The sequence below is a fragment of the Dermacentor silvarum genome, chromosome 11 (genome assembly GCF_013339745.2).
Source record: "Dermacentor silvarum isolate Dsil-2018 chromosome 11, BIME_Dsil_1.4, whole genome shotgun sequence".
NCBI lineage: Eukaryota > Metazoa > Arthropoda > Arachnida > Ixodida > Ixodidae > Dermacentor > Dermacentor silvarum.
This window is the reverse complement of record NC_051164.1, coordinates 87,654,041-87,671,466: the sequence shown is the minus strand read 5'-3', so window position 1 is coordinate 87,671,466 and position 17,426 is coordinate 87,654,041. Positions and strand designations below refer to the sequence as shown.

The following is a 17,426-nucleotide window of genomic DNA, read 5'->3' as shown; positions in this document are numbered from 1 at the left end:
CGTTTATACGAATGGACCTGGGTCACACATGACAGAAGGCGCAGAAAAAAAAAAGTTTTCTGATAAAGTGAAAAATCGCTGAACTTGCCAGTTAAACGAATTCTCACTTCTTCATGTAACGGTTGGCAGAATGTAACGTAATGTTCTAAGAAAATCAAATATATTTCAGTGAAGCTCAACGATTACTCAAAGCGAGCAATTTCTTTATTCTGTAAATGCCAGGTGTTTTTTAAATCCTAGCACATTTGTGAAACTTGGCCTATGGTAGATAGCACAATTTTAACTGCGAAGCTGTTTTAGCCAGCCGTATTTTGTGGTGTGTGCCAAGAAACTGCCGCGTCGTAGCTATAGCAACCCGGGAGAGGAAAAGGAGGAGGAGGAGACCGCGTGCTTGCGCACGCCGTCTCCTCCTCGCCAGCTCCTTGCCTTCTCGACCCCCGCCTCTCTTCTCTCCGCGGCGCGCGGAGCCAGGGAAAAAAATGTGGTTGATCCCTCTTATATAGGAATCGGTATAGAACACGAAAGTGAAACGTGTCTTCACAGAAGTAGTGTAATGTTTATTGCACATTGATATATAATGTCTATTGGTGTTTTGTGGCTAAAGCGCCCTTAGGCGTTGATGCACCCACGCTGACGCCTGGTGGCACGTCTCCTCCATCACGACTACCAACGTCGATGACCATGAGCAACCGTCGTGCATATGGAAGCTGCACTACGCTGCACACGCTAGCACAACGCGAAAGACGAAGCACGTAACTGACACACTAATACAACGCGCAAGAGAAAGCACGTAACTGAATCGTCACCGAGTCAAATCAGCGCGTACAGCGCGTCGTAATTGCAGCCTCCGCGATCAACCTCAGAAACATTTTCAGAGCTAATTGCGGAGGCCACGCTCCGCTGTGCTGAGTACGGTGAACGCCACCTAGGTGGCGTTGGTAGTGCTTCTTGATGCCAGCGTCCCTTCGAATGCTGGCATCGAGGCGTCGTAGTGCTGAGACCACCGAAGCGTTCACTGTCGGTGCGCGTTAAGGCCGGAATACATGGAGCGAATAACCGGCGTCCGAGCGAAGAACTTCGTCGGGCGGCGAACGTCCGACGGCCGGCGTCAAGAAATTTGCCGTCCGCAGCCGATCTGCCTGTCCAAACATTTTCGTCGGGCGAACGTCGCCGCCGGAAGCGTCTAGCGCGCAGCGGTGGACGACAGCCAATCAGGAGGCACTAGTTCCGGTCGCAATGCATGCTGGTGTTACGCGCGCGCGCGCCTTTTCGCGTCGTCTGCAATCGCGTTGGTGTTGCCGTGTCTGCATGTCTCTGCACCGATTGAGTAGTTCCTAGTATGATCTCTCAGGAATCGCGTTGTATTTGTACATCCCATATCCGCTGATCTGCGAGGAAACAGACAAGCAGTGCAAGCTCTCTACAACAACCTTCAACAGAAATCTTCTGATCTCAGAGGCCACATGCTGTCGTCATGCCTATCTCCCGACTTCCCCGATAGATGGCGCTGGCATCGGATATTTCTTTCGCTAGGCTTAGACGCGTTCGAAACGAGAAGCGATCTCGAAAACTACTCAAGGTTATCCATAATACTCTGTCGTCGAAGCGGCCTGAGACTAAGCGAAAGCCGTTTACGCAGTCATTTGCTTCCAACTAAGTGAATTCTACAAGGACAACGCCAAATTCAGTTCGAAGCGGGCGGCCGGGACCGCCGCCAACACGGCGGCCAACGCGCGGCGGCGTTCGCCGCATGTATTGCAACACAGCAAACATCCTGCGTCGTGTCGCCGCGTCGTTACTTGACGTGTGAAGTTCGTCGAGAAAGTTCGCTCCATGTATCCCGGGCTTTAGTGTCATAATGCAGTACTTCTCTTTTCTGCTCGTAGGCGGCGACACCGCCCCGAGCAAGAGCGCGGGTACACGGAGGAGTGTTAGATATATAAGGCGCGTCTGTGTAGCTCTCTGCAAATGCGTTTGTGGCGCAATGGGTTAAACGCTCGGCGAACTACCGTCGCGGATCGAGAGGTCGTGGGTTCGATTTCCAAATTTTGCATGTTTGTGGAACTTTTTCTTCTGGTTTCTTTCTTTGTATTATGTTCTATGACGTATTTCCGTGACGGAAATACGTCAGTGAAGTCTTGGTGGACCCCGGAATAAAACACTTTCGTGTTAAAAAAAAAAGCAGAAGCTTGCACTAGGCCGCGCAAAGCTCAAGACACAGCGAAGCTGGCCAATTGATATCTAGTGGCTAGCCTCCAAGGTGTTCGGCGTCGGCAAGCAGCAGCGTTCTTGGCACTGTGCCAACCTTGGTTAGCCTGCCTGCGTTTGTGGCATGCCAGGAACGCTGTCGCTCGTAGGCGCCGACGCGTCCAGCGCTAGTCACGCGAAATGTCGCCAACGCGTTCGGCGTCGGCAAGCGACAGCGTTCTTGGCACTGTACCAAACTTGGTTAGCCTGCCTGCGTTTGTGGCATGCCAGGAGCGCTGTCGCTCGTGGGCGCCGACGCGTCCAGCGCTAGTCACGTGAAATGTCGCGAAAGGGAAGGTACCTCCGAAAATGATCGCTTGAGAATACCTTCCTACATACGTAGTTAAGTTAACCCAAGTTAAGACCTAGCAGCAAACAAGTTAATACCTAGCAGTAGCAGCCAGTAAGCTTCGCTGTGCCTAAGCTTTGCGTGACCGAGTGCAAATTTGCCCGTTTTTTCTTCTGCTTCAGATAGATTACTCGAGGCAAGCTCTAGTACAAAAAATAAAAACGCCTACTTGCCTCATCAACAAATTTGTATTGATTTTAACTGATTCCTTTGGGTGTAGATATTGCAATTTACGGATAGCGGCTAGTGAGTTTTCAGGACATATCGATCTGGACGAAATTTCGACCTTGACACCTGTTTCGAGATTTGCATTCCCAAATTTTGTGACGATATCCATTAGTTTTCCAATTTAATATGTTCTGCACTGCTTAAGCAGGCGTTTCATTAACGAAGTAAGTAGATCAACAATAATTTTTAGGTTTGACGGCGCTTGTCTCAAAACTGGCCCTTAGCTGGAAAATTCTTTCCATGTGAACGTGCCTTACGCACTCACCGGTTGGAATTCATCACTTCCAACATGTGCCTCAGAAATGCAGTTATAAAGCTAAATAAGAACTTTTTTTTCATTCGTTAACATTTACTGCCCTTTCTTATGCCATTATTGTCCATCTCTTCGAGTAAAGTATCTCCGGTAGTAGAATTTTGTTGTCTGCCGCAGGTTATTGAAATAATTTCTGTAAGATAAGAAAAATGGCATTTGAATAGAAAAAAAAAAGTGGAGCGGTTCTCGCGCTGAACGTTTCTAACTACGGCACTGCAAGTCTGCTTAAGGTTTATTCCCTCTATTCACGTTGCATCTACGTTCCCTCTATTCACATGCGTATTTTGAGCGAATGAAACGTTAATTCATTGATTAGTTGGGGTATAGTAGTGCAGTTTTATGCCACGTGTCAGTCGGAAAGCATGTCACAAGAGAAGCAGCCGTTCAGAATGCGAGCGCTTTGAGCACTCACCGCGAGAATGACGTCACCCTTCTTGAGTCGACCGTCCTGGTAGGCGACACCGTCTCTGTGTACTTCACTGACGCAGATGGCTTCCTGGAAAGACGGAGACGAGGAAAGCTCAATAATAAGTTAAGTAAAAGAATGGCACAGTTAAAAAAAATCCAGGTAGGCCGAGATGTCTTTGAGAAGTCTTTGCCCGCCTATTTATTGAGAGAATGAAAGCAAGCACGCGAGAGACGAGGGGCCAGCTCGAAAAGACAAAACGCGAGAGCCAAGAGTGCTAATTGGGGGCTGGTTGGTTGAACACCGACGTAGTGAACAAACAGTGCAGAGAACAGTACTGCGGGAAGATGGCAACACGGGCTCTGACCCTCAACTAATATCAGTGCTGATAATAAGCGTCGATAATCAGAGACCGTGTTGTCGTCTTCACCCAGTCCTGTGCTCTGCGCTGTCCAGAATGACGAGAGGCAAACAAGAGAGAGAGAGAGAGAGAGAGAGAGAGAGAGAGAGAAAGATAGAGGTATATATATATATATATATATATATATATATATATATATATATATATATAGATAGATAGATAGATAGATAAATAGATAGATAGATAGATAGAGCACGGTAGCCTAAAGAGAAAAGGAAAATCAAATTTTTTGAACTTGCGGCAGAAAATTGCAAAGATAAAGAAATAATTTAGCTACTTTTATAAAGTGGCAAGCCTTATCGTCAAAGAGACGCGGTATATCGGCATATTAGGAAGGCGCACTTACCAAGTAAGTATCACTGCCTCCCGTGATACTTATTCCAAGCTCGTTTCGCTCTTTCCTGAGCACTATCGTGGTTTCCACGAAGTCCTGCACAGTGCTGAGGGCAGCTGCGGTTTGGAAGAGAAGGAATCGAAACCACGAGTCAAGATTTGTTTTCAATCCCTTCGCGTATGTCACTGGAACTATTATTCTTGAACAGACATAAGTTACTTGCCCCTGCTTAACTGATTACATACAGGCATGAACCATAGGTATCACGCCTCATCTTGAAAGCTCCCCGGGCATTTGCGAACGTGTAAAAATCTAGTTAAAACCGTAAGGCAAACTGCTACCATGTCTCTTCGTTCACTATCCCGTACATAACTAGACCTTCTCGCTTACGGAATGATATAAATTGCTTCAGCCTTCGCCGAATGTGTATTTAAGATGTGTTTATTTACTTTAGGAAGGTTGGCGGTTAGATTCAGTGGAGAGGCTCGTAAGATGCTGTTTCTTTGCTTTCGAACCAAGCTAATTAATCACAACGCGCTGAATAAAAGCCGGAACTGCTGTACTACGCCACTTGGTGACAATTTCGTGCTGCATTACTGCACTTTCGTTCAATCGCGAACAATTTCGCAGGGTGTTTGCAGCAAATGAATAATAATTAGGTTCTAAGTGACAGGAAATATTGTTGTAAAAAAAAAGCAACAGCGGCAAATGAAGTCACGAACAGGGATTTTATCTCCTTGAGTCATGAATTATGACTGAGTGTGTGTGTATAAGGCTCCAAAATTTATACGCTTCTCTGGAAACACGGTGCAAAGGTTGCAGAAATAATTTTGGACGTGTATCATGAATATTTAGGCCAGAAAACGATTACGTATATTCACCTCTTAGTTATCCGTTAAATTATGAAAAGAACGGAAATATTTGTACGAAGTAGATACACTGGTTATCACTGAGTTTAATTCCTTCAGACGAAAAAGCGAAAAAAAAAATCGCGACAACAATAACTAAATAACAGCAGTGATACTATAGCAACACGTCGAACTTCTCGCCAAACCTGGCAGTGCACCTCACAAGATATCATTGTTTTGCATTACTCTACGTGAAAAAGTAACTTTTTTATGAAATTGCTTTTGATTAGCAGAGGGTTCCGATGACACCCACAACTTTGTTTAAGATGATTTTCTTGTCGCCATCAGCGGGAACATTCACAGGTAATCTGCGTCTCCACATGAAAACACCGTGGCTCAAATGGTTAATGTAAGCAGTAAGCGTATATCCTGACGTTTACTAGCGATTCAGGGCTGCTGAACGCACGGCGAGTTTGGCATCATTCACAAGCTCTATTTGTGAAGCGGATGGGGGGTTAGGCAGCCACTCCGTCAGGTCTACAAAGGGTCCAACTTCTATTGCAAGTTCGCTCCTCTTTCCTCTTGGAGCTATCTAGCGCCGTGTAAATAACTCGCCCCGCTTTTAGCGCCGATGTATAATGAGCGCTAGATGAGTTGAAAGGCGGCGCCGGAGCGGAGCGATTGCCGTCATACCTACGCAATGTTATCCACGCCGGCTAGCTTTCAGTATTCTTCTCCTCTCAGAAACTTTCTGTGCCAGATCAAGATTCACTTTCAGTTTGAAGCAAATTGTAGTAGGCTTCAGCGCATCGCCTATCTACCACCTTCGTCACTGTTACCTTACACGAGAAAGTCTGAACGTATAATGCGTGGTGGTTTAGCTATTGAACGGCTCCTCGCCAGTGTCGACGGCGACTGACTCGGACCTGTACCACGATGTCATGCTGGGACAGACTGAACCGAGTGTAGTGTAATCTGATAACGGCACCTTCTTCCCTGACAGAGGCATTCTCCCTCCCCCCCCCCCCCCCCCCCCTCCGCTCTGTGAACACAGCGCCTTGAATCAACCAATCTAAAAAGCGCGGGATTAACTAAGAGTGTTCCCGCAGAAAAAAAACAACCCGCCGTGGTGGTGTAGTGGCTGTGGCATTGTGCTGCTAAGCCCGAGGTCGCGGGATAGAATCCCGGCCGCGGCGGCCACATTTCTATGAGTGCGAAATGCAAAAAACGCCAGTGTACCGTGAATTCGGGTGCACGTTAAAGAAGCCCAGGGGGTCAAAATTATGCTGGAGTCCCCCCAACACGCAATACCGCGAACTGTATTAAAAAGAGCGACGACAAACTAACGTCACTGCACTATCAGTAGCGTCCACGAGAACGTACGATGACGTCATCTTACAGTTGCGTCGTTGTCGTCCGTAAACGCCTCTGAGCATGTCTGCAACGCCGGCGCATCGTCCTGCGTCCGTTGCTTCCAGGAACCGAGACGCGAAGGCACTGTTGGCGAGAGCGTTAACGGACTCCAATCTAGCACTGCAAACAAGCCCATGACGTAGGTAGCCGAACTTCCCCAAATGAAAGGCCCGCGCAGACGGCAACGTTTGTGAAACGGGCGGGAGACACGGCTACATATGGCTGAGGGAATCGAGGAAAAGGCGATGGAGCAGGGAAGAAAGCGGAAGGCGTCCGAAATAATTTGAATCGCCGGCATCGTCTGGCACTTTCACACGCCTTGAGGAAGGAGGGGCGCTAAGTTTGGTCTCAACGCTTCGAGCGGGAGAAGCACAGGTTGCAGCGTTCCCACGGACGAGGTAAGCCTGTCTGACCAGTGAGGCCGCGGGTGTTACTCAGTTTCAAAGTTTAGGGTACGGCCAGCGTTTTACAATTAAAGAAGCCATTAAATGAGTTAGAAACCAATTAAAATCCGCTGTTTACCAAGATGCACCAACTAGCCCAACTGCACGCTCGAATAAAGTGGATCGAAGAGCAACGCCAAGCTTAGTCTGGTGATTTTTTTATTTTTTCGAGTATCGATTTGCTCGTGTGATTAGTTCGTGTGACAAAGGTTGTTTCAGAGCACCGAATCGCTAAGCTCGAGGGAGTGGGATCAAAACCCGGCCGCGGCGACCGCATTTCGATGCGTGCGAAATGCAAAAACGCCGGTGTACTGTGCATTGGGTGAGCTTTAAAGGACTACAGGGGGTAAAAATCAATCCTGAGTGATTCGATACACCTTGGCTCACAGTATCCCAGTCAAAATCGATGGGAAATTTAGTATTGTAACTGAGAGAACGAGCACGGACATTCAATGCCTGCGCAATAATCCATTTTGTACTTTTAGTTATATTCAGGCAAAAATGAGGCAGAAATACTGTAACTAGTGCTTGGTTGTGAGGAACTATGCACTGAAGCCGTCCGCGTGGAACGGCAAATGCTTTCTACTGCGGCAAATCTCGTTTTCTGAAGAGTTTCGTGTAAACAGAAATAATCGGGTCAGGACGGCAATGGCGTGCTACTTTCGCTTAGCTCAGGAGCTGCCTCGAGTGATGGCCTCAGGGAATGGCGTGCTCCTCGGTGATCAGTTAAAGAATGCCCAGGTCGTTTTCCGCGGGTAATATGCAAGCTTAGAGGACGTTACGCACGTTCTGAGCTCAATGTCCCGGAAACGATAGCTTGGAAGCGTGGCGAAACGATAGCTTGGAAGCGTGGCGAAACGATTTGAGAAAGCGCATTATTGAATAGCAATCGGCTATCTTACAAAGCGCGTTGCGATTCCCCCACTTTTCTGCTTCCGTGCGTTGCGAAGCCGACCCGACCGCAACCAGCTCGATCCGCGTCATCAAATGCCTGTACTTCTCGAGAATTTGTAACTGCCCTAGGCTCTTTTTACTAAAAAAATTCTTGTCTTTGGTCTGCCCTGTAAAGCTTGTTTTGCTGTTAAGCGACTAGTTGCAAGAGAAAGCCGCCTTAACGAAACTACCTCGAAAGGGTACGATACATTAAGAGAGTTGGGGGGAGAGGCGTTGCAGCGATGTCTTGAGAAAAGATGCAACTCGGTTTTCGCATGCACACCAGGTCGACTTGTAAGGAGGCCGAAAGTATAAAAGTATAAAACGCCACGTGGTGCTATCAATAGCAACCGTAATGATCATTGCTATTACCGGCAGCACCACTTTTTTGATCCGTGTTTTTACGGTGCGTTACATTTCGTGATGACTGGCGCTTGTTCTCGTGCCCCTGATGAATTGTCTCCTAATTGCTTGACGAGGCATCATTATAGAAAATGTTTAAACATGTTTGTTAAAGACCACTTGTTTTCATGTTGCGAAAGAAAATGTGCTGTCGCGTTAGGAGGCGTTGTAGTGCTTAAGGACTAGATAGGACATCATTCAGTTTCTGCGTTCAGCTATGCGAACGTCTGGGACGGTTAGCATTTAACATGGATGTGCTTGTTATATCCAGTTCACCTTTAGCAGCAGGTTGCGGAGAGACGTGGCGTTAGGAATTCAGGTAACGACCTAAGGTAACGAGTTATGCGAGTCTAACGTTACACAATGCTTGTTGGTGTATTTCATTACACGCATTGCGAGCGTCCAGAGGCTGGTCGCGTGCTCATCAGATATAACAGTTTCGAATAACATTGCGTAAGATTACGCCACATAAAGAACCCCGAACACTTCGATATAAAGTGAGAGTGACGCAAGGACGATTAATTACGTCCTGTTAGTACAACACCGCCCGATAGTACAACACGGTTCACCTCACCTTATTCGGACATCCACCTTATCTTATCTTAACGGTATCACATTAATCTATATCCCTTTCCCCAACACAGGATAGCCAGCCGGTATTTACACTGATAATCTCCAAGCCTTTCCGTCTCTTCTCTCCGCTTCCTCTTTCTCCTTAGCCAGGAAGGATACCACTCTTCGCTTATTGAACATATTTGCTGTATGCTCGTTGATACACGAGCCCCTAAAGACAGATAAGAAAGAAGGGAGGAGACGTGGTGAAATGCGCTCTGGTTATTTCACCGTTTCCTGATCACTCGAAGGTAGCCAGTCAAAAACCAGACCCCGGAATCTCGTCCCTGTACGCCGGTGGCTCTGTCGGTGCGGTCGCTAGTTTCAGTTCGAGCCGTTTGGAAGTGTTTAGCAGGGGCCTTCCCTGCCCTGCCCTCTAGAGACAGCACTTACACGTGTATCCACCAGCAAGCTTGACGCTACTATTCTACCTGGTTCATATCTTTAGCCATTCGTATTATCTGTTTGTTTTGATGTTCGGTTGCTTGTACACTGTGAGAGACAGACAAGAATACGGGCCGCTTTCTTGGTGGATCTTACCATCTTAATTGCAAAACAAACACTCCTTTTTTTTCTCAGGCGAGTGTAACTTCAACTTTGTCTTGTCTACACATCTACGAAATATATTAAAAGGCAAATATGCCGGGGCACGTACCCCTGGGTAAGACCGCGTGCCGCGGTGAGAGCCGGTTTTGGTCGCACGGGGGCGTCGAGTCGATGTACAGCTGGACGGCGTCGAACAGGGCGTCAGCGTCGGCAATCTTGTAGTTCTCCTTGTTGGTCATGCTGACGCGCACCAGGCGCACAAGGCTGCACCAGAAGAGACAGAGAGCGAACAAAGGAACGCGATAGTTACAACGACACGGAAGTGTGTACACAAGCCGGTAAGCGCACGTATGTCTCCAGATCGTATACGTAGTCGAAACAAGACGAAGTGTTTCTACTCGAAGATGGACATTTGATGCGATCAGCAGTGCGCGAACGAGGGAAGCTCATCCTGGAGCCGACGTTTCGACAAGCGGGCTTGTATTTGTCAGGGCGCTGACAAATGCAAGTAGCCAGTGTCGCAACGTTTGCTGCTCGCTGAGGCTTGATTGATTGTTTGGTAGATTGATTGGTTGATTGATTTGTGGGGTTTAACGTTCATAAGCAACTCTGGAGGTATGAGAGACCTCATATATGGAGGGCTTCATATTAATTTTGAGCACCCGGTGTTCTTTAACAGGCACCTAAATCGAAGTATTACAGGAGAGTTCGCGCCTTTCATCCCCACCGAAATGCGGCCGCCTCCAGCGGGTATCGAACCCGCCACCTCGGGTTCAGCAGAAACAGCGCCATAGCCACTGCGCCGCCGCAGAGGGTAGGCTAAGGCGTACCCCGTTGGCTCACTGTTGCTCAGAATTGCGCGGGCCACTTGATGCGACACCCGGAACAGTATAGCTGGGCCTTAGTAGTGAGCCTCCCACGCTGCTTGAATAGCCATTGTCAGCATAAGTGGTGTCGGTGCTTGATCTGCTTTACGGAGGCTTTGCATCTCCGCTGTGTGACCTTTCCGATAATTGTTTTAGAGATTACTTGTGTACTCACTGAAGATGTGGAAGGTAAATGCGTGTTTGCCACATGAACATGCGTAGTGTGACTAAATGTGCAATGGGAAAGATACTTCTTGCGTATCAGCGTGTCAAGATAGAATCCACACGTAAAGACCACGGGTATTCCTTGCTTAAACATGAATAGTTGTTCCCTCTCATATTGCCCGCGAATGTGCGTCGTTCGTGGCGCATGAGCCGAATGACTCGCGCTAAGCGCTTGTAAATGCAGGAGGCCTGGCCGCGTGAATGGCATAACCTTCGCCGTCACCATACTCAACAGATTTCGTTCTTAAGGGTCGACAGTCATTATCCGTTGGATCCCACTCTTCTAAACACTGTTGATGGACGACATGATGCGCAGGAAGGCAAACTGCAAGGTTACCCATGGCGGGCCGACGCAGTCAGGTTTTTCAAAAGTTGACTATATCACGAATGCATATGGATATTATGGTGCCGATGCGTAACGTGTTTGCATGAGGCACCTGACTAGGCCCTACAACGACGAGCCACCTGCGCTGCTAAGCACGAGGTCACGGGAACAAATCCCGGTCATGGCAGCCGCCATTCGATGGGGGTGAAATTAAACTACGGCGTGCCTCATAATCAAATCGTGGCTTTTGGACGTAAAACCACCAAAGTCATTATCATCAATTACAGTTAAGAACTGAAATGCTTTGTAAATACTATGAGGAGTAAAACAGTAAGTAAACCCGAAGAAACTTATAAAGTTGAAATACATTGTTTTATACACAGAATAGAAGAAAGAAGGAAGCTGAAAAAAAACACAATAAATTAAAATGGAGTCTGTAAAAGAATATTTCGAGTGCTTCCTAAAACGATGAGTGGAGATTGCTGTTCAATTAACACTATTCAATAATTGGTTTTGCTCCTGTTTTATATATAGCGCATCTAAAGTCATAAATTCTTTCAGGTTTCTGATGCCAAAACTGGAATAATTCGCATGTAGCTTTTTTTTAAATTTGATTTTCATCTTAATGAAAAAAAATTCGCAGGAAGTTGCTGAGGATATGGACATTAACTAGGATTATTTTCCATTAATTAATAGTTTCAATCTATCTGTCCCAGTGCTTCATACTTCGGGGGAAATTGATGTTGTTTGTGGTGTAGGTGAGGAGAATCGAGAATATAAAATTGGCTCTTTCTCTTCTTTTTGACAACACACAAAACAGTATAGTTGTCATTCTCCTTCCTTTCTCCTCCGAAATTAGCGCAATGACGGAGAATGGCAACTATACTGTTCTTTAGCGTAGAAAAAAAAGAGAAAAAAAATAAATGTGAAAATTTGTACGGTCTATTTAGATGTACATTTAAAACATACACGTGAAACAAAACAGTTCGACATCAAACTTTGAATAAACACAGTAATTCACACACGGATGCCAAATTTGATATGTACATCTAAAATATTTATTTTACTAAGTAATAAAAATAATTGCCACAAAATAATACACTTAGATTTTTTTTTCATAGGCACGCTTCACGCCTACGTAAACAGCTTATACATACAATAATCCCTTGAAAGGAATACCGTATAGACCGTAATGTGCTTTTTGAGCGAATTAATTGACGCGTTATTTTATATATAATAATATTCTCCAAGTAGCATAATACTTCTTAGGTTTCAGTAACCAGAGACAATGACGCCGCATATAAAAAAGTTATTATAAATTTTGTTCTGTAGACGATTACAATGGCCACGGTGCCGTTATGGACACCTAAATTACATGAATGAAGAAATGAATGAATGAATGAATGAATGAATGAATGAATGAATGAATGAATGAATGAATGTCGAGGACGATTGAGCCGAGACGTATTACCATAATTCTGGGCGATCTCAGCACGACAAAGGAGGTTCAGCCGATGCGGGGGCGCCGTGGTCACGCCTCGGGTTTCTAACCAGCCAGGTTCCTCCTGCTCGAATGATGCATCGCCACCTGTAATAGAAATAACAGGAAGTTATAGTGAGAGGTACGCAAAGTGTCACGAGAGAAGCGTTGTTACGTCACAAAGTTAAAACATTAAAACAACGACATTTGAACTAGTGGACAGCTTCAGCTGAGCGCCGCTTGCGGCCTCACTCCGCTTGAATTCCAAGCGTTGAGGCAGGCCAGAGGTCAGCAGTCAGTTTCGCACTTTCGACAAGTGCGTTCACAACGCGTATACATCCCACAGTCGCGAACAACGCGCAGTAAGCCCGGCTGCAAAACGACGATGAAGCCAAGGGACCGCAACGTCGTGGTCCGGTCAATTGGCTCAGCAGTGAAGCGAGAGGAAGTCAGCCTAGCACACCTAACCTAGCCTAACTTAACCTAACCTAACCTAGCCGAACCTGGCCGAACCTAATCTAACCTAATATAACCTAGCCTAACCTAGCCTAACTTAACCTAACCTAGCCTAGCCGAACCTGGCCGAACCGAATCTAACCTAATATAACCTAGCCTAGCCTAACCTAGCCTAACTTAACCTAACCTAGCCTAGCCGAACCTGGCCGAACCTAATCTAACCTAACCTAGCCTCGCCTAGCCTAACCTAACCTAGCCTAACTTAACCTAACCTAGCCTAACTCAACCGAATCTAACCTAATCTAACCATACCTAACATATATATGTTAGAAAGACGCGATAAGAGCTATACAGCTGTTGTGTGATTTAGCGAATAACGTGGCCATAAACCCCCCTTTTGAAGAATTCCCGTGTCGCCTTTGTTCTCTCTGTTTGTTCTTTTTTTATGTGGATGTCGGTGTTCTCTCGGCAGCAAGAGCGCGGCGCAATCTGATTTACGGTGCCTCGATGCGCCCAATCTCTGCTAGTCTGATTGCTTCCGAGGAAAAATGGCACTGGTGTGTAAGCGGAGCGGGCGTCTAATTACTACTTCGCGCTAAGTACGCCTGCAGCATAATGGAATAATGGGAAGTCCAATATGGAACATAATGGAAATTATAATCTGCCACCATTCCAAGTCACTCATTTAAATGTATCAGAGGCCCGCGCTCGGTATATTTGTCTAACAACTCACTGTGTCGACATCACACATAATTATCTCTCTTGTGCCGAGTCTGACGTATTCTTCTGACAACACAGGTCTGAATTGGTACGTACAGTATAGGTGTGCATTCCCCACAGCAGCACGCAGGGCCTTCCAGTTTAATTTAATACTCGATATTCGCGGCCCCGAAGTGTTTCCGTAGCAATCTCACGCTGAATACACGAGTAGAAGGTCCTTCTGTCTGCGTGTTGTGCTCCGTGACTACTTCCCACTTGCTGCATATCGACTGTGTTTCCATGAGTACTAGAGCAGCGCAAATAAAACAAGGAGTACCCGCCGCGCTATAGCTCGTGTACCGCTCGTGTACCGGGCATTGGGTGAACGTTAAAGAACCCCATGTGGGCACAATTAATCTTTAGCCCCCGACTACACCATACCTCATAATGACATTGTGGTACTGACTTGCGAAGTCTCAGAATTTGATTAATTGATTAAATAATTACCGCGAGGAGACGAGAAGAGCACACGAACGCAGAGACACGGCGCTAGTTTGGTTAAAGGGGCCCCGAACCACTTTTTATCGAAATGGAGAAAGACATTTGAAGTGAAAATAGGCTATTTCAGAAATACTTTGCCGCAAAAAGTACTTCAATGCGTTCAGAAGAAGCAGAGTTATTGGCAATCAAGCACGGCCTCCGCTGTGTTCCCCTTTCTTCTTCAATGCCTTGCACTGCGGAGGCTACGGCGGAGTGGGGCGGGGCCACAACAATCCGCCTTCTAAATGTCACCGTGGCGCGCAGTTGAAATTTCATTTTGGATGTTAACGTAGACGCCACGACTCGTGATTTTGGTGCCTACGACGCGCTAAACGTCAGCCAAACGCGGTTGTCCTCAGCGAGCCGCAGTGCGCTTAGCCAGTGGACTCGTGGCGGCACCCCGCGGCGGCCGCGGTGTAGTCGACCGCAGCGACCAATAGCAGCCGCGTATTGGAATGTGCTTTATTACGTAATAAAGCACACAGAAGAGGGTGAGGATCATTACTTCTGTTGAAACGAGAGCGTTTGAGAGAAAGGTGACTTCGCGCTCCGCTTGTGAGCTCCACGCACCGCGTACGAGAGCAAAACTTGGCTGAGATGTTCACAGCAGCGTATATGCTACCCGTGGACTATGTTATTTCACCAAGCCCGAGGGGTGGTTCAGGGCCCCTTTAAGCTAGGTTATGTTAGGCTAGGTTAGACTTTCGTCTGGTTTGCGCTAGACTAGTATTCTAAGATGGCATACCAGCTGGCCCTCATCGTAGCCTTTTGTGCTTCCAGCTCACATTATAGTGGCCAAAAGCAGGTTACGCTGTTTGCTTCGCAATTGTTTGGAATTTCTGTTATTTATCTTCGTCTCTGGATAACGCTTGCTGAATGGGTGTTCCTGTGCGCACGACGCGCTTATATGATGGACAGAAGATTACGAGTTACCGTGTTGAGGCCGCGCTACGAGGCTAACGCTCGTTCTGCGAGCACACAGACGAAGTGCCTTCACCGGAAGTGCCGGGATTGCCAACTTCCGTTGATGTCACTAATGAAGCCCGCCTGAATTACTGAGCGGGCGAAGGCGCGAACACAACTGGATGGCTGACGCCCCCACGTACGTTTCACGAAAATCAATTTCCTTTCTGCGTCATAGAAGAACACCGTCGTCCAGGCAGTTATTAATTCAGCAGCCTAATTTCCGTTCACAAGCAAGGAGTCAAAGCGAATGAGGAAAGTGAAGGGCTCACTGGCTAATGTGGAGCCATATGAAAAAAAAAATCAACTTGATAATGAAACAATGACTTCCTTTATTGTAGACCGTTTTCCAAGAAACGTCCACCCACAACACAATAAAGGTCGAAGGTTAGCGAGGTCTAGGGCTTTCTTAATGAACTTATCCGAAACGGAGACCTTTGCTGACGCGGCGCGACACGCCAGCGCCAACAAGTTTTCCGTAGCAATAGTCAACGACAGGGGAGAAGAACTCCTCTCGGCAGCTTGGCTGAAGTCCTCCTTGGTCGACGTGGCGGAACAGGCTGCTGTAGCTCTCGCATTACTTGACACAAAACGCCCTACGGTTACACGGACTCTCGAGCGGCAATTAGAGCGTTCACATCGGGATTGATAGCCACACAGGCAGCCGGGATTCTCAACGGCAAACTCCCCTGAGACATTATTCATCACATAGTCTGGTTCCCAGCTAACGTGTGACCAGACGCATTTCCGGGTCACCTGAACCCCAATGTGATAGCCCACGACCGTGCGTGAGGTTTCATATGCCGCGACGGGACGGTGTCTCGGGTGAGTTCGGGAGAGCTCGTTCACAGTGATCCTCTAGTTACTTTTCACGAAATCGCTTCTCATTACAGAGGGGATTGGCAGAGTTTTTCCTTCCCCCATCATAAGCTCAACTGATCACAATCTAGCACGCTCCGCATGCTCCATACGGGGTTCTACCCCTCTAGGGGCTTCCTGAACATGCTCCACCCCGACATTGATCCATTCTGCCCAGATTGTGGCATTGAATTTTGCTAATTAAATCACATGATCTGGCAGTGTCCTGTGTTACATGATCTTAACCAAGAAGAAGACTGGACGAAGGCCATCACAGACCCCAGACAAGACGTCCAGCGCCTGGCTGTCCAGAGGGCCCGTGAACCAGCAGAGAGGCACGACCTCTCTGTTCCGACATGGGACCAGCCAACGGCTAGCAGGCCCCTCTGTCTAGCTTCTCAGGGCCTTAATAAAGTTGTTTACTACTACTACCGACGATTATAATACTCCGAAATGTGACATTTGAGCGCAGCTCTATACGTGTCTTCATTTCGCGATATGTTGACTGGCGCGGGCAATCTGTCTCGTGCGGCACGTTGCAAACGGAGCGAAGTGTGGTGCGACTGACTTGCAAATCGAGAGACCACAAGATGCAGCGCGCGGGTGACGCGAGGGTGCGTGATTCACAGCAGCCGCCGCAGACAGACCTCCACTCATGCAGCGCTTTGGTCTGACGCGCTCGCCGCATGCCTTATCGATGGCGTCATTGGTGAACAGACTACGCGCGCTACTCTGGCGTTATCTCGGAGTTATTGTCGCTGCAGAAAGCACCATACACGCTAGCGGAAAAACGCGCGCGGCGCGCTGCCGGCGTTAAAACGCAGCTGCGACAGAACAGCTACACCAACTGGCGGTGAGCCGCTGCGGTAGTCACGTGACAGCATGAAAATCTCGCCTCCCCTCTGTAGGGGAGGCGAGATATGCCGCGTGCTTTTTCCTTCGTCTGCTGACAGGTCGGCGCTGTATTTACGTTCTTCGTCCTTCGTTCTCAACGCGAGTCATGTCTCATGACGACGACGAAGTCGTTGCCTACTGACCATAATATGTAGGTGCGCTCTCTTCTGTTGCGGCGTCGCCGCGTTCCAAAGTCAAGGAGAATGAGGTACTGGGCGTCGCCTCCGCGTCCTTGTATTCAAGGTCCGTTTTGTCGTGCAGAATCGGGTATGGCGCACTAAAGCTCGAACGAGACCAAACCAAGCAAACCAAACAAGCGCGAGCGAGAGCCGATGCGAGCGGACAGTAGTACGAAACGAGCGCTTCGGCTGAGGCCGTATACGAGTACGCATCGAGCGGTCAGGCGGATGCTGCATCGCACCAGTTTCCCGCGCGCACGACACTGAAGGGGCCGCTCTCATTGGTCTCCGCCGTTCGCGACGGGCGTCTTTCATCTCCTGCTCCGCGTTCGCTCTTCCATCTTTCGGTGTGCTCGTTCGCTCGGTTACGCCGCCGCCGCCTCTCGCCGCAGGAACAGGTGCCTAAGAGCTGCGTTCTAATAGTTCCTGCACCGAACGTAAGTCAA

General features: G+C 47.8%; 1 protein-coding gene across 1 annotated transcript in view; it reads right to left on the bottom strand.

Moving 5' to 3' along the window:
* LOC119433202 (inaD-like protein) overlaps positions 1–17,426 on the bottom strand; it is a 239,423-nt gene that overhangs the window by 19,042 nt on the left and 202,955 nt on the right. The window contains exons 3-6 of the mRNA XM_037700356.2: positions 12,383–12,499; positions 9,605–9,759; positions 4,311–4,414; positions 3,550–3,633 (exon numbers count right to left, since the gene is read on the bottom strand). Of these exons, the coding sequence (XP_037556284.1) occupies positions 3,550–3,633; positions 4,311–4,414; positions 9,605–9,734 (318 nt within the window). The 5' untranslated portion in view covers positions 9,735–9,759; positions 12,383–12,499. The remainder of the gene's footprint in view (positions 1–3,549; positions 3,634–4,310; positions 4,415–9,604; positions 9,760–12,382; positions 12,500–17,426) is intronic.